Source organism: Salvelinus fontinalis, chromosome 7 (genome assembly GCF_029448725.1).
Source record: "Salvelinus fontinalis isolate EN_2023a chromosome 7, ASM2944872v1, whole genome shotgun sequence".
Lineage (NCBI taxonomy): Eukaryota > Metazoa > Chordata > Actinopteri > Salmoniformes > Salmonidae > Salvelinus > Salvelinus fontinalis.
Genome location: NC_074671.1, coordinates 17,054,346 through 17,073,891, shown reverse-complemented (window position 1 = coordinate 17,073,891; position 19,546 = coordinate 17,054,346). Strand labels below are relative to the sequence as shown.

The 19,546-nt window shown below is 47.8% G+C and overlaps 1 protein-coding gene across 3 annotated transcripts in view; it reads left to right on the top strand.

Annotated features, from left to right (window-relative positions):
• The window catches only part of LOC129859110 (ligand of Numb protein X 2-like), a 42,107-nt gene that overhangs the window by 15,125 nt on the left and 7,436 nt on the right, over window positions 1-19,546 (top strand). For 2 of the 3 annotated variants that reach the window (XM_055928489.1, XM_055928488.1), the window contains exons 2-8: window positions 2,302-2,495; window positions 2,735-3,117; window positions 13,588-13,826; window positions 13,999-14,136; window positions 14,258-14,457; window positions 15,461-15,865; window positions 19,288-19,485. In XM_055928489.1, coding sequence (XP_055784464.1) covers window positions 2,475-2,495; window positions 2,735-3,117; window positions 13,588-13,826; window positions 13,999-14,136; window positions 14,258-14,457; window positions 15,461-15,865; window positions 19,288-19,485 — 1,584 coding nt within the window. In that variant the 5' untranslated portion in view covers window positions 2,302-2,474. Of the gene's footprint in view, window positions 1-2,301; window positions 2,496-2,734; window positions 3,118-13,587; window positions 13,827-13,998; window positions 14,137-14,257; window positions 14,458-15,460; window positions 15,866-19,287; window positions 19,486-19,546 lie in introns of those variants that run through there. The other variant, XM_055928490.1, reaches the window with a different exon arrangement.

Sequence of the window (19,546 nt, the reverse complement as noted above, 5' to 3'; positions counted from 1 at the left end):
TTCTCTCTAGGTCACCCTTCTCTCTATATCACCCTTCTCTCTATATCACCCTCTTTCTATATCACTCTTCTCTCTATATCACCCTCTTTCTATATAACCCTTCTCACTATATCACCCTTCTCTCTCTATCACCATTCTCTCAATATCACCCTTCTCTCTATATCACCCTCTCTCTATATAACCATTCTCTCTATATAACCCTCTTTCTATACCACCCTCTTTGTATATCACACTTCTCTCTATATAACCATTCTCTCTTTATTACTCTCTTTCTATATCACCCTTCTCTCTATATCACCCTTCTCTATATATCACCCTCTTTCTATATCACCCTTCTCACTATATCACCCTTCTCTATATAGCACCCTTCTCTCTCTATATCACCCTCTCTCTATATCACCCTTCTCTCTATATCACCCTCTTTCTATATCACCCTTCTCTCTATTTCACCCTTCTCTCTATTTCACCCTCCTCTCTATATCACCCTTCTCTGTATCAACCTCTTTCTATATCACCCTTCTCTCTATATCACCCTCTTTCTATATAACCCTTCTCTCTATCACCCTCTTTCTATATAACCCTTCTCTCTATATCACCCTTCTCTCTATATCACCCTCTTTCTATATCACACTTCTCTCGATATCACCCTTCTCTCTATATCACCCTCTTTCTATATCACCCTTCTCTCTATATCACCCTTCTCTCTCTATATCATCCTTTCGCTATATCACCCTTCTCTCTATTCTACCCTCTCTCTATATCACCCTCTCTCTATAGTACCCTTTTCTCTATATCACCCTCTCTCTATATCACCCTTCTCTATATATCACCCTCTTTCTATATCACCCTTCTCGCTATATCACCCTTCTCTCTATTTCACCCTCCTCTCTATATCACCCTTCTCTGTATCAACCTCTTTCTATATCACCCTTCTCTCTATATCACCCTCTTTCTATATAACCCTCCTCTCTATATCACCCTTCTCTCTATATCACCCTCTTTCTATATCACACTTCTCTCGATATCACCATTCTCTCTATATCACCCTCTTTCTATATCACCCTTCTCTCTATATCACCCTTCTCTCTATATCACCCTCTCTCTATTATACCCTCTCTCTATATCACCCTTCTCTCTATATCACCCTCTTTATATATCACCCTTCCGCTATATCACCCTTCTCTCTATTCTACCCTCTCTCTATATCACCCTCTCTCTATGGCACCCTTTTCTCTATATCACCCTCTCTCTATATCACCCTCTCTCTATTATACCCTCTCTCTAATCTACCCTCTCTCTATTCTACACTCTCTCTATATCACCCTCTCTATATAGCACCCTTTTCTCTATATCACCCTCTCTCTATTTCACCCTCTCTCTGTCCTACCCTCTCTCTATTCTATGCTCTCTCTATTCTATGTTCTCTCTGTTCTACCCTCTCTCTATTCTATGCTCTCTCTGTTCTACTCTCTCTATATATCACCCTTCTCTCTCTATATCACCCTCTCTCTATTCTACCCTCTCTCTATTGTACCCTCTCTCTATTCTACCCTCTCTCTATATCAACCTTCTCTCTCTCGCTTTCAGTCTTTGTCTCTCTTTTTTCATTGTATCTCTCTACTCTTTTGTTTTCCCATTCTACACTCTCTCTAATCTACCCTTGCTCTCTGTCATTATTTTCCCTTCTCTCTCTCTCTCCATCTATCTCTTCTCTCTCCTATTTTCTTTCTCCCCTCTCACTCTTTCATTCTCGCTCTCTTGTTATCTCGCTCTCCTGCCCTCTCTCTCTCATTCACTCTCCCTCTATCCCTCTCTCTCTCCTTCACTCTCCCCTATCCCTCTCTCTCTCATTCACTCTCCCTCTATCCCTCTCTCTCTCCTTCCTCTTAGCCATACCCATGTCCTCTCTGATTCAATCCCAGATAATTCCCTCTCTGTGGGATTGGATGATTGCAGCAGGCGAAAGCGAAAGTGAGATTACACTGACTGATTAGTGAGCAGGATCGGAGCTACATCATCTGCACACACACACACACACACACACACACACACACACACACACACACACACACACACACACACACACACACACACACACACACACACACACACACACACACACACACACACACACACACACACACACATACACTCATACAAAGCAAATATTCACCACGTGATACAGTACTATAATGTGCATGAGTACACTCTCACATGCACACACACTCAGAGAGACACACACAAACACTTTGTTTAATTTCCCATCTGTTTAACCCCTGCTCTTTGACCTTTGACCTACAGGGTGATGTCTGATTGGCCACTGGGGGGTGGCTGTCCTCTCGGTCACCAGCTCACCCTCTGAGGCTTATGGGATAGGACGCCCCCCTCCCCACCCGCCCGTAACCTCCAGACCTGTAACCCCAGTGACGACTGTGCCAAATACTGTAGCTGGCGATTGGAGCGCCGGTCCTGACATGGGCAGCCCCGGCTGGGAGGTGGGTGAAGTGAACCTAGCATTAAAAGACACATAACAGATGTTTTGTTTTGCCGTTTTTTCCTTCATATCTGTGTGTGTGTATTGTCTCCAATCCACTATCTACCTGGTATTTCATACACATTACATGGTAATTGCATCATAACAACCTATTCATTACTTTCTCTGGGATTCATTAAATCAAGCTGTTCTATTCAACTTCCATGGTCATCCAACATCTCCTTTCCCCTGTCCATCCAGGTGGGTCCGGCAGGGCCGGTGGAGCCCGTGCTGGAGGCCTTGTGTCCAGAGTGTGGTCAGATCCACCGGGCCTGGGAAAACCACCTCTATAACTACCGCCTGGAGGTGGACGATGACCTGGTGTGTCACATCTGCCTGCAGCCCCTGGTCCAGCCCCTGGACACACCCTGCGGACACACCTTCTGTGCCCGGTGCCTCCGCAGCTTCCTCCAGGAGCGGGACTTCTGCCCGCTGGACCGGGAGCGCCTCCATCTGCAGGTGTGTAGGCGGAGCAGCATCCTGGTACACAAGCTGCTTGACAAGCTGTCTGTGTCCTGTCCCCTGGCCCCGGCCTGCAGCCTCAGCATGCCCCGCTGTGACCTGGAGGCTCACCTCAAACACAGGTAGAGTGGAGTCACGCACACACACACTTACACACCTCAAACACAGGTAGAGTGGAGTCACGCACACACACACACTTACACACCTCAAACACAGGTAGAGTGGAGTCATGCACACACACACTTACACACTTGAAACACAGGTAGAATGGAGTCACGCACGCACACACACACACTTACACACCTGAAACACATGTAGAGTGGAGTCACACACACACACACACACTTACACACCTGAAACACAGGTAGAGTGGAGTCACGCACACACACACTTACACACTTGAAACACAGGTAGAGTGGAGTCACGCACACACACACTTACACACTTGAAACACAGATAGAGTGGAGTCATGCACACATACACTTACACACCTGAAACACAGGTAGAGTGGAGTCATGCACACACACACTTACACACTTGAAACACAGGTAGAGTGGAGTCACACACACACTTACACACCTGAAACACAGGTAGAGTGGAGTCACGCACACACACACTTACACACCTGAAACACAGGTAGAGTGGAGTCACGCACACACACACTTACACACCTGAAACGCAGGTAGAGTGGAGTCATGCACACACACACTTACACACCTGAAACACAGATAGAGTGGAGTCACGCACACACACACTTACACACCTCAAACACAGGTAGAGTGGAGTCACGCACACACACACACTTACACACCTCAAACACAGGTAGAGTGGAGTCATGCACACACACACTTACACACTTGAAACACAGGTAGAATGGAGTCACGCACGCACACACACACACTTACACACCTGAAACACATGTAGAGTGGAGTCACACACACACACACACACTTACACACCTGAAACACAGGTAGAGTGGAGTCACGCACACACACACTTACACACTTGAAACACAGGTAGAGTGGAGTCACGCACACACACACTTACACACTTGAAACACAGATAGAGTGGAGTCATGCACACATACACTTACACACCTGAAACACAGGTAGAGTGGAGTCATGCACACACGCACTTACACACTTGAAACACAGGTAGAGTGGAGTCACACACACACTTACACACCTGAAACACAGGTAGAGTGGAGTCACGCACACACACACTTACACACCTGAAACACAGGTAGAGTGGAGTCACGCACACACACACTTACACACCTGAAACGCAGGTAGAGTGGAGTCATGCACACACACACTTACACACCTGAAACACAGATAGAGTGGAGTCATGCACACACACACTTACACACTTGAAACACAGGTAGAGTGGAGTCACACACACACTTACACACCTGAAACACAGATAGAGTGGAGTCATGCACACACACACTTACACACCTGAAACACAGGTAGAGTGGAGTCACACACACACTTACACACCTGAAACACAGATAGAGTGGAGTCATGCACACACACACTTACACACCTGAAACACAGATAGAGTGGAGTCATGCACACACACACTTACACACCTGAAACACAGATAGAGTGGAGTCATGCACACACACACGTACACACCTGAAACACAGGTAGAGTGGAGTCACACACACACTTACACACCTGAAACACAGGTAGAGTGGAGTCATGCACACACACACTTACACACCTGAAACACAGGTAGAGTGGAGTCACACACACACTTACACACCTGAAACACAGGTAGAGTGGAGTCACACACACACACTTACACACCTGAAACACAGGTAGAATGGAGTCACACACACACTTACACACCTGAAACACAGGTAGAGTGGAGTCACACACACACTTACACACCTGAAACACAGGTAGAGTGGAGTCACACACACACTTACACACCTGAAACACAGGTAGAGTGGAGTCACACACACACTTACACACCTGAAACACAGGTAGAGTGGAGTCACACACACACTTACACACCTGAAACACAGGTAGAGTGGAGTCACACACACACTTACACACCTGAAACACAGATAGAGTGGAGTCACACACACACTTACACACCTGAAACAGAGGTAGAGTGGAGTCACACACACACTTACACACCTTAAACACAGATAGAGTGGAGTCATGCACTCACACACTTACTCACCTGAAACACAGATAGAGTGGAGTCATGCACTCACACACTTACACACCTGAAACACAGATAGAGTGGAGTCATGCACACACACACTTACACACCTGAAACGCAGGTAGAGTGGAGTCATGCACTCACGCACTTACACACCTGAAACACAGATAGAGTGGAGTCATGCACTCACACACTTACACACCTGAAACACAGATAGAGTGGAGTCATGCACTCACACACTTACTCACCTGAAACACAGATAGAGTGGAGTCATGCACTCACACACTTACACACCTGAAACACAGATAGAGTGGAGTCATGCACACACACACTTACACACCTGAAACGCAGGTAGAGTGGAGTCATGCACTCACACACTTACACACCTGAAACACAGATAGAGTGGAGTCATGCACGCACACACCACTCCTGGTGGAAGGAGTGGTCTAGCAAACATCATATGGGAAGAGCCGTATGGGAAGAAGTTTCCCATAACCACTGATAGAGGGCCAGATATACCTTCATCCCTGTACTGGTTAAAGGCCCAGTGCAGTCAAAAATACGATTTTCTTGTGCTTGCTATATATTTACACACTATTTGGGTTGGAATAATACTGGTTTGAATAATACTGGTTGGAATAATACTGGTTGGAATAATACTGGTTGGAATAATACTGGTTTAAATAATACTGGTTGGAATAATACTGGTTGGAATAATACTGGTTGGAATAATACTGTGAAATTGTGAAAAGTATGATAATGCCCTTTTAGTGTAAGAGCTGTTTGAAAAGACAACCTGAAATTTCAGCCTGTTTTGGTGGGATGGAGTTTTGGCCTGCCTCTTGACATCGTCATGCGGTAAAGGAGTTAATAGACCGATAAGAAAGATAGTTCCAAACCTCTCGGCCAATAACAGCTAGTTTTCAGTTTCCCCCTCCCCACTCAGACCACTCCCAGTCAGTCCTAGCAAGGATTTTGATTGAGATATTGCTCTTTGCTAAGAAGCTATTTTGGTTTATTTTTGACCATTTTAATTAAAAACAATCACAGTAAGGTACTTAATTGTTACCCAGAAATGACTTGATATTGAGAGAAAAATGGCTGCATTGGACCTTTAAGGTTAGGGCTGACTATGATCAACTGATCCTAGACCTGTTTCTTACAAGCAGCTCCCCACTGGGAGACCACACAGGGATTATTAGGTCCCTGGTCATGTGACTAGGGATTACCAGCCAGTGACTTGGTCATGTGTTGTGTTGTCTGGCCGAGGCTCCATGTCCTCTGACTTTCACCATGCTGGGAAACTTCAACTCCAGAGACCTGTTCAACCACTTTTTCTGTGACACTGCCAAGGGCAACCCCGACCTATGGTGAGTCCGGTGGTAGGGTAATACATCTGGCTGTTCTAGCACCTCTCTAATCGGGTGATCAACCCACAAAGCCTCACACACACACACACATAACTCAGTGTGTGTGGTGGTGGGGAACTCAGCAGGCTTGTGGTAGCTGTGAGATGTGTTGATGTGTGTGTAGCTACTATATCCGCGGTGAGGGAGGTCTGCTGTGTAACGTACTAAAAATTGTTTAGATGTCGTTTGAAACAGAGTAGAATTTGGCCTCTAACATGTTATAAATTGATGCTGAACCTTGTAGTGCTTGAATCAGCGATTAGGACAAACGTTGCATGACTGTGTAGAGATGTATCTTACCTATCTGGAGTTTAATGCCTGGGTGCTAGCCTTTCGTCTTCAGCCAACTCGTTTGTTGTTGTCCTGACTCCTGCTGTGACATGACAACAACAAAGGATTTGGTTAAAGCTGGAACATACTGGTTACTAGGCTACACTGAACTGTGTGAGGTTCTGGACTGATTCTGGACTAGACCAGAGGAATGCCAACTGAAAACTGATCACTTTTATTTAGCTGAATTCCACATTCTGTAGGTATCCTTAGGGAAATGTCTCAGAGGATATTTACCTTAACGAGCGATGGCTAATGAGCTGTTGTTAACACTGACAGGCTTTCCCTGAGTCAGCTGTCTGGGCACGGGACACCCCTCTCTGCCCTCTCCAGTCCAGCCCTTGGCCCAGTCCACTTAAGCTAAATTAAACTTCTTTTTAAGTGCATCCTTTCTTACTTCCTTCCTCCCTCAAAGTCCTCACTGATCTACCAAGGTTGGATTGGTGAAACCAATGAGTGTCAACAATGTAACGGTGAGAATCGCAGAATGGTGAACTAAATGACTGTAGAGTTTGACTGTGTGATATTAGGTTGCTTCTTGTGTAAATATTTTCCGTCTGGACCTCAATGAATGAATGAAGGGAGTAAGGGAGGATAACTTTCAAAGTGTTTGAACAAAGCCAATGGCTAGATGTTCACTACACCTTCTCCTCAGCTGATGGACAAGCATATGCAAAATTGCTTCAGGGGGGGCATTCATGTTCTGGCAGGTGAGATCTGTCTCATTCTAAGTTGTCCCTAATGAGGTCTCTCTGAGGTGTCTGTTTTGGGACTGGGCATTCTTTGCTCTGTTCTCAATAGCATCTATAGATTAAGGCCCAGATCCATGTGGTTAGTGCCCTCTGCCCCAGCCCTAAAACAGTAATGGAGCTAATTATGGGATGAGATCATGAGAGACAAAATTGGGTGTCTGTCAGCTTGGACATTTAACATTGTTTGTGGTCCTACAGCTGCCTTAAAGTCATTTATTGGACACTGCCGCTCCCATTAGATTAGAACAGAAACATCCTAGGGCACTTGGAGCGTCCTTCAGAGGGACTGGTCAGAAACATCCCAGGGCACTTGGAGCGTCCTCCGGAGGGACTGGTCAGAAACATCCCAGGGACCTTGGAGCGTCCTTCAGAGGGACTGGTCAGAAACATCCCAGGGCACTTGGAGCGTCCTTCAGAGGGACTGGTCAGAAACATCCCAGGGCACTTGGAGCGTCCTTCAGAGGGACTGGTCAGAAACATCCCAGGGCACTTGGAGCGTCCTTCAGAGGGACTGGTCAGAAACATCCCAGGGCACTTGGAGCGTCCTCCGGAGGGACTGGTCAGAAACATCCCAGGGACCTTGGAGCGTCCTTCGGAGGGACTGGTCAGAAACATCCCAGGGCACTTGGAGCGTCCTTCAGAGGGACTGGTCAGAAACATCCCAGGGCACTTGGAGCGTCCTTCAGAGGGACTGGTCAGAAACATCCCAGGGAACCTGGAGCGTCCTTCAGAGGGACTGGTCAGAAACATCCCAGGGCACTTGGAGCGTCCTTCAGAGGGACTGGTCAGAAACATCCCAGGGTACCTGGAGCGTCCTTCGGAGGGACTGGTCAGAAACATCCCAGGGTACCTGGAGCGTCCTTCGGAGGGACTGGTCAGAAACATCCCAGGGTACCTGGAGCGTCCTTCAGAGGGACTGGTCAGAAACATCCCAGGGCACCTGGAGCGTCCTTCGGAGGGACTGGTCAGAAACATCCCAGGGCACTTGGAGCGTCCTTCGGAGGGACTGGTCAGAAACATCCCAGGGCACTTGGAGCGTCCTTCAGAGGGACTGGTCAGAAACATCCCAGGGCACTTGGAGCGTCCTCCGGAGGGACTGGTCAGAAACATCCCAGGGACCTTGGAGCGTCCTTCGGAGGGACTGGTCAGAAACATCCCAGGGACCTTGGAGCGTCCTCCGGAGGGACTGGTCAGAAACATCCCAGGGACCTTGGAGCGTCCTTCGGAGGGACTGGTCAGAAACATCCCAGGGACCTTGGAGCGTCCTTCGGAGGGACTGGTCAGAAACATCCCAGGGCACATGGAGCGTCCTTCAGAGGGACTGGTCAGAAACATCCCAGGGCACTTGGAGCGTCCTTCAGAGGGACTGGTCAGAAACATCCCAGGACACTTGGAGCGTCCTTCAGAGGGACTGGTCAGAAACATCCCAGGGCACTTGGAGCGTCCTTCGGAGGGACTGGTCAGAAACATCCCAGGGCACTTGGAGCGTCCTTCAGAGGGACTGGTCAGAAACATCCTAGGGCACTTGGAGCGTCCTTCAGAAGGACTGGTCAGAAACATCCCAGGGACCTTGGAGCGTCCTTCGGAGGGACTGGTCAGAAACATCCCAGGGACCTTGGAGCGTCCTCCGGAGGGACTGGTTGGAAACATCCCAGGGTACCTGGAGCGTCCTTCGGAGGGACTGGTCAGAAACATCCCAGGGCACTTGGAGCGTCCTTCAGAAGGACTGGTCAGAAACATCCCAGGGACCTTGGAGCGTCCTTCGGAGGGACTGGTCAGAAACATCCCAGGGACCTTGGAGCGTCCTTCAGAGGGACTGGTCAGAAACATCCCAGGGCACTTGGAGCGTCCTTCAGAGGGACTGGTCAGAAACATCCCAGGGCACTTGGAGCGTCCTTCAGAGGGACTGGTCAGAAACATCCCAGGGACCTTGGAGCGTCCTCCGGAGGGACTGGTTGGAAACATCCCAGGGTACCTGGAGCGTCCTTCGGAGGGACTGGTCAGAAACATCCCAGGGACCTCTGCTACCAGGGGTTGAGAAACACAGCTCTATTTCAATTCAGTAGGTTTCCTGAACTTTTCTGTTCTACCTGTTTATGAGCTGAACTCAATGGTGACAGGTTGTGTATATTTTCATGCATGCAGCATGTGTGTGTGTGAAATGTATGCCAGCTCAGTATATGTGCAGCCAGTTGTAATGTTCCCTCTCATTTTTTTCAGCACTGAGCAAATTTCAGGTCTGCTGAGCTCAAACTTGAATGTTGTGAAAATTCAGGCGCACGTTTACTGTACCCGCTTTAAGTTCGTTTTAACAGTGGTAAAGTAGGCTACTGTGGCTATTTGATCATAATGTAGGTCTACCAGAGTGGCCTGCCATCAAAAACAATGGAGAAAATGCATCCCATAACATTTTAACATGGAAAAAGCTGTTCTATCAAATAAAATAAAATCTGACTTTATTTGTCACATGCGCCGAATACAACAAGTGTAGACCTTACCGTGTAATGCTTACTTACAAACCCTTAACCAACAGTGCAGTTCAAGAAGAGTTAAGAAAATATTTACCAAATAAACTAAAGTAAAAAATAACAAAAAGTAACACAATAAAATAAAAATAATGAGGCTAAATACAGGGGGTACCGTTACCGAGTCAGTTTGCGGGGGTACAGGTTAGAGGTAATTTGTACATGTAGGTAGGGGTGGTGGGGGGGGGGGGGGTCAATGTAATAGTCCAGTGGCCATTTGATTAATTGTTCAGCAGTCTTATGGCTTGGGGGTAGAAGCTGTTAAGGAGACTTTTGGTCCTAGACTTGGCGCTCCGGTACCGCTTGCCTTGCGGTAGCAGGGAACAGAGTCTATGACTTGGGTGACTGGAGTCTCTGACAATTGTATGGGCTTTCCTCTGACACCGCCTATTATATAGGTCCTGGATTGCAGGAAGCTTGGCCCCAGTGATGTACTGGGCCGTACGCACTATCCTCTGTAGTGTCTTACGGCCAGATGCCGAGAAGTTGCCATACCAGGCGGTGATGCAACCGGTTAAGATGCTCTCAATGGTGCAGCTGTATAACTTTTTGAGGATCTGGGGACCCATGACAAATCTTTTCAGTCTCCTGGGGGGAAAAGGTTTTGTCGTGCCCTCTTCACGACTGTCTTGGTGTGTTTGGACCATTTTGGGGTGGCAGGTAGCCTAGTGGTTAGAGCGTTGGGCTAGTAACCGAAAGGTTGCTAGATCGAATCCCCGAGCTATCGTTCTGCCCCTGAACAAGGCAGTTAACCCACTGTTCCTAGGCAGTCATTGTAAATAAGAATTTGTTCTTAACTGACTTGCCTAGTTAAATAACAAATAAAACAATTATTAAATGATAGTTTGTTGGAGATGTGGACAACAAGGAACTTGAAACTCTCGACCCGCTCCACTACAGCCCTGTTGATGTTAACGGGGGCCTGTTCGGCCCGCCTTTTCCTGTAGCTCCTTTGTCTTGCGCACATTGAGGGATAGATTGTTGACCTGGCACCACACTGCCAGTTCTCTGACCTCCTCCCTATAGGCTGTCTCATCGTTGTGTCATCAGCAAACTTAATGATGGTGCTGGAGTCGTGTTTGGCCACGCAGTCGTGGGTGAACAGCGAGTACAGGAGGGGACTAAGCATACACGCCTGAGGGGCCCTAGTGTTGAGGATCAGTGTGGCAGACGTGTTGTTGCCTACCCTTACCACCTGGGGGCGGCCCGTCAGGAATTCCAGGATCCAGTTGCAGAGGGAGGTGTTTAGTCCCAGGGTCCTTAGCTTAGTGATGAGCTTCGTGGGCAGTATGGTGTTGAACGCTGAGCTGTAGTCAATGTCACATAGGTGTTCCTTTTGTCCAGGTGGAAAAGGGCAGTGTGGAGTGCGATTGAGATTGCATCAGCTGTGGATCTGTTGGGGCGGTATGCGAATTGGAGTGGGTCTAGGGTATCCGCGAGGATGCTGTTGATGTGAGCCATGACCAGCCTTTCAAAGCACTTCATGGCTACCGACGTGAGTGCTACTGGGCGGTAATCATTTAGGCAGGTTACCTTCGCTTCCTTGGGCACAGGGACTATGGTGGTCTGCTTGAAACATGTAGGTATTACAGATTCAGTCAGGGAGAGGTTGAAAATGTCAGTGAAGACACTTGCCAGTTGGTCCGTGCATGCTTTGAGTACACGTCCTGGTAATCCATCTGGCCCCGTGGCTTTGTGAATGTTGACCTGTTTAAAGGTCTTGCTCACATTGGCTACCGAGAGCGTTATTACACAGTCATCCAGAACAGCTGGTGTTCTCGTGCATGCTTCAGTGTTGCTTGCCTCGAAGCGAGCATAAAAGGCATTTAGCTCGTCTGGTAGGCTCGCGTCACTGGGCAGCTCACATCTGGGTTTCCCTTTGTAATCCGTAATAGTTTTCAAGCCATGCCACATCCAACGAGCATCAGAGCCGGTGTAGTAGGATTCAATCTTAATCCTGTATTGACGCTTTGCTTGTTTGATGGTTTGTCTGAGGGCGTAGTGGGATTTCTTATATGGGTCCGGATTAGTCTCCACTCCTTGAAAGCCTTTAGCTCGATGCGGATGTTGCCTGTAATCCATGGCTTCTGGTTGGTATATGTATGTACCGTCACTGTGGGGACGACGTCATCATGCACTTATTGATGAAGCCGATGACTGAGGTGGTATACTCCTCAATGCCATTGGATGAATCCCGGAACATATTCCAGTCTGTGCTAGCAAAACAGTCCTGTAGCGTAGCATCCACGTCATCTGACCACTTCCGTATTGAGCAAGTCACTGGTACTTCCTGCTTTAGTTTTTGCTTGTAAGCAGGAATCAGGAGGATAGAATTATGGTCAGATTTGCCAAATGGAGGGCAAGGGGGAGCTTTGTATGCATCTCTGTGTGTGGAGTAAAGGTGGTATAGAGTTTTTTTCCCTCTGGTTGCGCATGTGACATGCTGGTCAAAATTAGGTAAAACTGATCATTCAGGCTACAGTAGCCGCCAATGTGTAGTGTTCAATGTAAGCCTACATTCCATGAGACTTTTGTAAAAAAAAACATGCAGAACTTGACATTAACCTGTTTATCCACTTGCCCTTCAGACAAGGAGGTACTGAAAATGTTGTTGTGTTGTTTGATGCAAGAAACTACTTTACAAACGATGCATCATTATTCCCATACCATTAGTACAGATAATCAGACAAATGATGCTACCCTCTGCCTATTGGCTACTTAGTTTATTCAAGCCTGTCTCAAAATACAACACTGCTCCTTTAAGACAAAAAAAAGCTATTTACCTGACTCGCTTTTCAAAGATGCACACGTTTTGTGCTGTTGTAGGAAGCGATCACTCCCCCATTGCTGTCAACAAAGTATCTATACCTGGGCCAATAACTCACTAACTGGCAAAGGATATGAACATATATGTACAAATGTGCACATGCTCACTACATGTAGTTCTCGCTTTGATCTCAAAACAAGCGCATCTACTCACGACCGCTCATGCTGTAAAAACAGTCCAGTTCAAAGTGAATGGCACAGATCCAAATATGGAAATTCTTTATTTGTATTTAGGCCTACTGCAGCTCTGATTGGTTATGGCACACCGTTCTGTGTAGAGTACGGGCCTTGAATTGTGCCTGTCAATGCAATAGTATCCTACTCCTATGCGTTCTGCTTACAACAAAATCTCTTGCATAGTTTGTTTTGTTTTCGGTAGGTTGCATTGATAGTGCCTAATATTACGTTGATTCGATCACAATTCCCACAGTAAAGGAAAACGTTGGTAGTGTTAACTAATGGGGAAAACTCTAGAATGTTGAGGGAAGTTCAATCTCGTGCTTCTCTCGTGCACAGCTTAGAGGGAACATTGGCCAGTTGTGTAACCTCTGAAATCCCTCTCTCTCTGTGCCCAGGTGTCCGGGGACGCGGTCTCAGCAGACCAATTTACAGGGCCCACCATGTGATCACGGGGAGGAGGGAGCCATGGTGACCAGCCCACCCAGGTCCCCCCACTCCCTCCAGACGGAGACAGACCTGCCAGAGGAGAGCTTCCCCTCGCCCCCTGGTAGCACCGCAGGCAGCAGTGTTCCCATGTGGACTGATGAGCCTGGACTGGACAACCCTGCCTTTGAGGAGAGCACTGAGGAGGACAGTGAGTAAGAGTAATAACTGTGTGTGTGTGTGTGTGTGTGTGTGTGTGTGTGTGTGTGTGTGTGTGTGTGTGTGTGTGTGTGTGTGTGTGTGTGTGTGTGTGTGTGTGTGTGTGTGTGTGTGTGTGTGTGTGTGTGTGTGGGTGTATTACTAACCTCTCTCTCTCTGTGTAGGGGTGGTAGGGTTGGAGTGTGTGGTACCCAGGGTAAAGCGACCCCTCAGTAACCCCTGCATCCACCTCCTCCGTACCGCCAGCTCCGCCTCCACAGGGTGGGACTGCCCCGAGTCCCCGCCCCTCTCCGCAGAAGAAGGTATGACATCACTTCCTCCATCTGACTTGCTTTCCTTAACCTTCATCTCTAAATGCCTTGAATCTAAACATTCATGAATATAAGAGATTGATGTGCTTCCATGTCCATGTGTATCTCCCAGGTTGTGTGAAGCTGCCGTCCATTCCAGAGGGTGAGATCACCACCATCGAGGTCCACCGCTCCAACCCCTATGTAGAACTTGGCATCAGCATCGTCGGGGGCAACGAGACACCCCTTATCAACGTGGTGATCCAGGAAGTTTACCGTGACGGGGTCATTGCTCGAGATGGCAGGCTTCTGGCTGGAGACCAGATACTACAGGTGAGGGTCCTGCATGGCTGTAATCGTTCTTCTATCTCCACTCTTCCTCTTCCTAACCACTTTATCCCCCTTTCCTCCTTCTCTCTTATCCTCCTCTCTTAAAGGGATACTTCAGGATTTTGGCATTGAAGCCCTTTATCTACTTTCCTAGAGTCAGATGAACTCATGGATACCATTTTTAAGTTTCTGCGTGCAGTTTGAGGGTAGTTGCTAACTAGCGTTAGCACAATTGCTTATTGGTGTTAGCGCAATGACTGGAAGTCTATGGTAACTGCTAGCATGCTAGTAGATGCAATCAGATATACATTTGAGGAGATGGGAAACTCCATTTGGAATCGTATTAGCGGCCATTGTGTACGTTGCCTATGCGTCATCCATGGACCACGCAGTGCATTCTGGGAGATTCTGGGACAGGGAGAGCTCTCCTTCAAGGAGTGAATGGGGCTCAGGTAAGCACTATCTCTAAAACTCAAAATGAGCATGAATTTAGTACACCATTACATATATTTTCTGAGATGTGAGATAGTTCACTTGTTCTCTGTAATATCGTATAGCTTTGCAATTGTGACTTTACATACTTTCGAGGAAAATAGGCAGGTTTCTCGATCCTGATTTGAGAAGGGATTGCGTGATGATTAGTTTAGCAACCGTGTGGCGTAGCATGACATCGTGAATGCAATTGGTCAACGGTCTGCTAGGTGAGACGTTATACTTTCCTCCATTCATTGCTCATTGGGATTCCTATCTCCTCCTTTCTCTAATATCTCTAATGCAGTGACTGGAAGTCTATGGTACCTACTTTCTAGTAGATACCATAGACTTCCAGTCATTGTGCTAATACTAGTTAGCATTGGCTCACAAAATTACCTCTAACTTCCTTCTACTGGACACAGAGACATAAAAATGGTACCATGAGTTCATCTGATTCTGGGGAAGTAGATAAAGGGCCTCATTGCTAAAATCCCAAAATATCCCTTTAAGTGCTCTCTCTCCTCCTTCCCAGGTCAACAGTGTAGACATCAGCAACGTGCCCCATAACTTTGCCCGCTCCACGTTTGCACGCCCCTGTGCCATGCTACACCTCACTGTCCTGAGAGAGCGCCGCTGTGCCTCTCGCCCGCCCCCTTTCACCACCCGTTCTGTGCCTCACGCCCCCTGCTCCACCCCAGAGAGCACCCCATCCAGCCCTGCCAGCCTGAGGATCACCCTGCACAAGCGGGACTCGTCAGAGCAGCTGGGCATCAAGCTGGTGCGGAGGACGGACGAGGTGGGGGTGTTTGTGTTAGACCTGCTGGACGGCGGCCTAGCGGCCAAGGACGGGAGGCTGTGTAGTAACGACCGCGTGCTGGCGGTCAATGAACAGGACCTACGCCACGGCACGCCTGAACAGGCTGCTCAGATCATACAGGTAAGGCTAGGGTTGAAACAGTGTTTCTGAAACGGTGAGTTGGGACAGTTCCTCTTGGCTTCGAGTTCTTAGGAAACTATGCAGTATTTAGTATTTTATGCATTATTTCTGACATTGTTACCCCAGGAAATCTTAAGTCTTATTATATACAGCCGGGAAGAACTATTAGATATAAGAGCAACGTCAACTTACCAACATTACGACCAGTAATACGACTTTACCGAAGCGGATCCTCTGTTCGGACCACCACCCAGGACAATGGATCTAATTCCAGTAGTCGACCCAAAACAACGGCGCCGCAGAAGGGGCAGACGAAGCGGCCACCTGGTCAGGCTCCGTAGACGTGTACATCTCCCACCACTCCCGAGTATACTACTAGCCAATGTCCAGTCTCTTGTCAACAAGGTAAACGAAATTTGAGCAAGGGTTGTCTTCCAGAGAGACATCAGAGATCGTAACATTCTCTGTTTCACGGAAACATGGTTCTCTCGGGATATGTTGTCGGTTCAGCCACCGGGCTTCTCCATGCATCGCGCCGACAGAGATAAACACCTCTCTGGGAACAGGAAGGGCGGGGGTGTATGCTTCATGATTAACGACTCATGGTGTAATCATAACAACATACAGGAACCCAAGTCCTTCTGTTCACTGACCTGGAATTCCTTACAATCAAATGCCGGCCATTTTACCTACCAAAATAATTCTCATCAGTTATAGTCACAGCTGTGTACATTCCCCCTCAAGCAGACACCAAGACGGCCATCAAGGAACTTCACTGATCTCTATGCAAACTGGAAACCATATATCCTTAGGCTGCATTTATTGTAGCTCGCGATTTTAACAAAGCAAATTTGAGAACAAAGCTACGTAAATTCTACCAGCATATTGATTGCGCTACGCGCATGGTCAATGCCCTCGACCACTGCTACTCTAACTTCCAAATGCATACAAAGCCCTCCACCGCACTCCCTTCGGCAAATACGACCACGACGACATCTTGCTCCTATCGTTTTATAGGCAGAAACTCAAACAGGACGTACCAGTGACGAGAACCATTCAATGCTGGTCCGACCAATCGGAAGCCACGCTTCAAGATTGTTTTGATCACGCGGACTGGAATATGTTCCAGTCAGCCTCAGAGAACAACATCGACCTATACGCTGACTCGGTGAGTGCGTTTATAAAGAAGTGCATTGGAGATGTTGTACCCACTGTGACTATTAAAACCTACCCTAACCAGAAACAGTGGATGGATGGCGGCATTCGCGCAAAACTGAAAGCGCGATCCACTCCATTTAACCATGGAAAGAGGTCTGAGAATATGACTGAATATAAACAGGGTAGTTATTCCCTCCGCAAGGCAATCAAATAAGAGAAGTGCCAGCACAGGGACAAGGTGGAATTGCAATTCAACGGCTCAGACACAAGACATATGTGGCAGGGTCTACAGGAAATCACAAACTACAAAAAGTAAACCAGCCACGTCATGGACACCGACGTCACGCTTCCAGACAAACTAAACACCTTCTTTGCCCACTTTGAGGAAATACAGTGCCACCGTCGCGACCCGCTAACAATAACTGCACCCCCCCCCCCTCCTTCTCTGTGGCTGACGTGAGTAAAACATTTAAACGTGTTAACGCTCGCAGGGCTGCTAGCCGCGTCCTCAGAGCATGCGCAGACCAGCTGGCTGGTGTGTTTACGGACATATTCAATCGCTCCCTATCCTAGTCTGTTGTCCCCACATGCTTCAAGATGGCTACCATTGTTCCTGTACCCAAGAAGGCAAAGATATCTGAACTAAATGACTACCGCCCCGTAGCACTCACTTTTGTCATCATGAAGTGCTTTGAGAGACTAGCCAATGATCATATCACCTCCACCTTAACAGCCATCCTAGACACACTTCAGTTTGCATACCACCCCAACAGGTCCACAGAAGACGCAATCGCCATCACACTGCACACTGCTCTAGCCCATCTGGACAAAAGGAATACCTATGTAAGAATGCTGTTCATTGACTACTGCTCAGCATTCAACACCATAGTACCCTCCAAGCTCATCATCAAGCTGGAGGCCCTGGATCTCAACCCAGCCCTGTGCAATTGGGTCCTGGACTTTCTGACGGGCCGCCCCCAGATGGTGAAGATAGGAATCAACAGCTCCACTTCGCTGACCCTCAACACTGGGGCCCCACAGGGGTGCGTGCTCAGCCCCCTCCTGTACTCCCTGTTCACCAACGACTGCGTGGCCATGCACGCCTCCAACTTTATCATCAAGTTTGCAGACGACACTACAGTAGTGGGCTTGATTACCAACAACGACGAGACAGCCTACAGGGATGAGGTGAGGACACTCGGAGTGTGGTGTCAGGAAAACAACCTCTCACTCAACGTCAACAAAACAAAGGAGATGATCGTGGACTTCAGGAAACAGCAGAGTGAGCACCCGCCTATCCACATCAAAGGGACAGCAGTGGAGAAGGCGGGAAGTTTTAAGTTCATCGGCGTACACATCACAGACAAACACAGACAGTGTGGTGAAGAAGGCCCAACAGCGCCTCTTCAACCTCAGGAGGCTGAAGAAATATCGCTTGTCACCCAAAACGCTTACAAACCTTTACAGATGCACAACCAAGAGCATCCAGTCGGGCTGTATCACCGCCTGGTACGGCAACTGCACCACCCTCACCTGCAAGGCTCTCCAGAGGGTGGTGCAGACCGCACAACGCATCACCGGGGGCAAACTACCTGCCCTCCATGACATCTACAGCACCTGAGGTTACATGAAGGCCAAAAAGATAATCAGGGACATCAAGCACCTGAACCACTGCCTTTTCACAACGCTACCATCCAGAAGACGAGGTCAGTACAGGTGCAGCAAAGCTAGGACAGAGAAACTGAAAAACAGCTTCTATCTCAAGGTCATCAGACTGCTAAACAGCAATCACTAACTCAGAGAGGCTGCTGCCTACATTGAGACCCAATCACTGGACACTTTAATAAATGGATCACTAGTCACTTTATACAATGCCACTCTAAATAATGCCACTTTATGTTTACATACAGTATCTTACATTACTCAAATCACATGTATATACTGTATTTTATTCATAATGTTCACATATCTTACATTACTCATATTTTATACCATCTATTGCACCTTGCCTATGCCGCTCAGCCATCCCTCATCCATATACTTACATGTACATATTCTCATTCACCCCTTTAGATTTGTGTGTATTAGGTAGTTGTTGGGGATTGTTAGATTACTTGTTAGATATTACTGCACTGTTGGAACTAGAAGCACAAGCATTTCGCTACACTTGCATTAACATCTGCTAACCATGTGTATGTGGCAAATAAAATGTGATTTGATTTGATTTGATGGCTAACCCTACTCCCTTTCCCTGTCGACAACAGGCCAGCGGCGAGAGAGTTTTTCTACTGATTGGCCGGCCCAGTAAGCCTACCCCTCCACCAAGCTCCACTTCCAACAGAGACCTGTACTGCCATGACCACTTCCTCCCCAATCACCACCACCACCACCACTATAGCTTCTCCCCCAGCCCCAGCCCAGTGCCTACCTGTGCCCACCTGGCTCGCTCCAGCACCCACAGAGTAAGTACACACACCTGAAGGGAGTGTGTGTGTCTGACTGTGTCTTTTCATGTGTATCTTT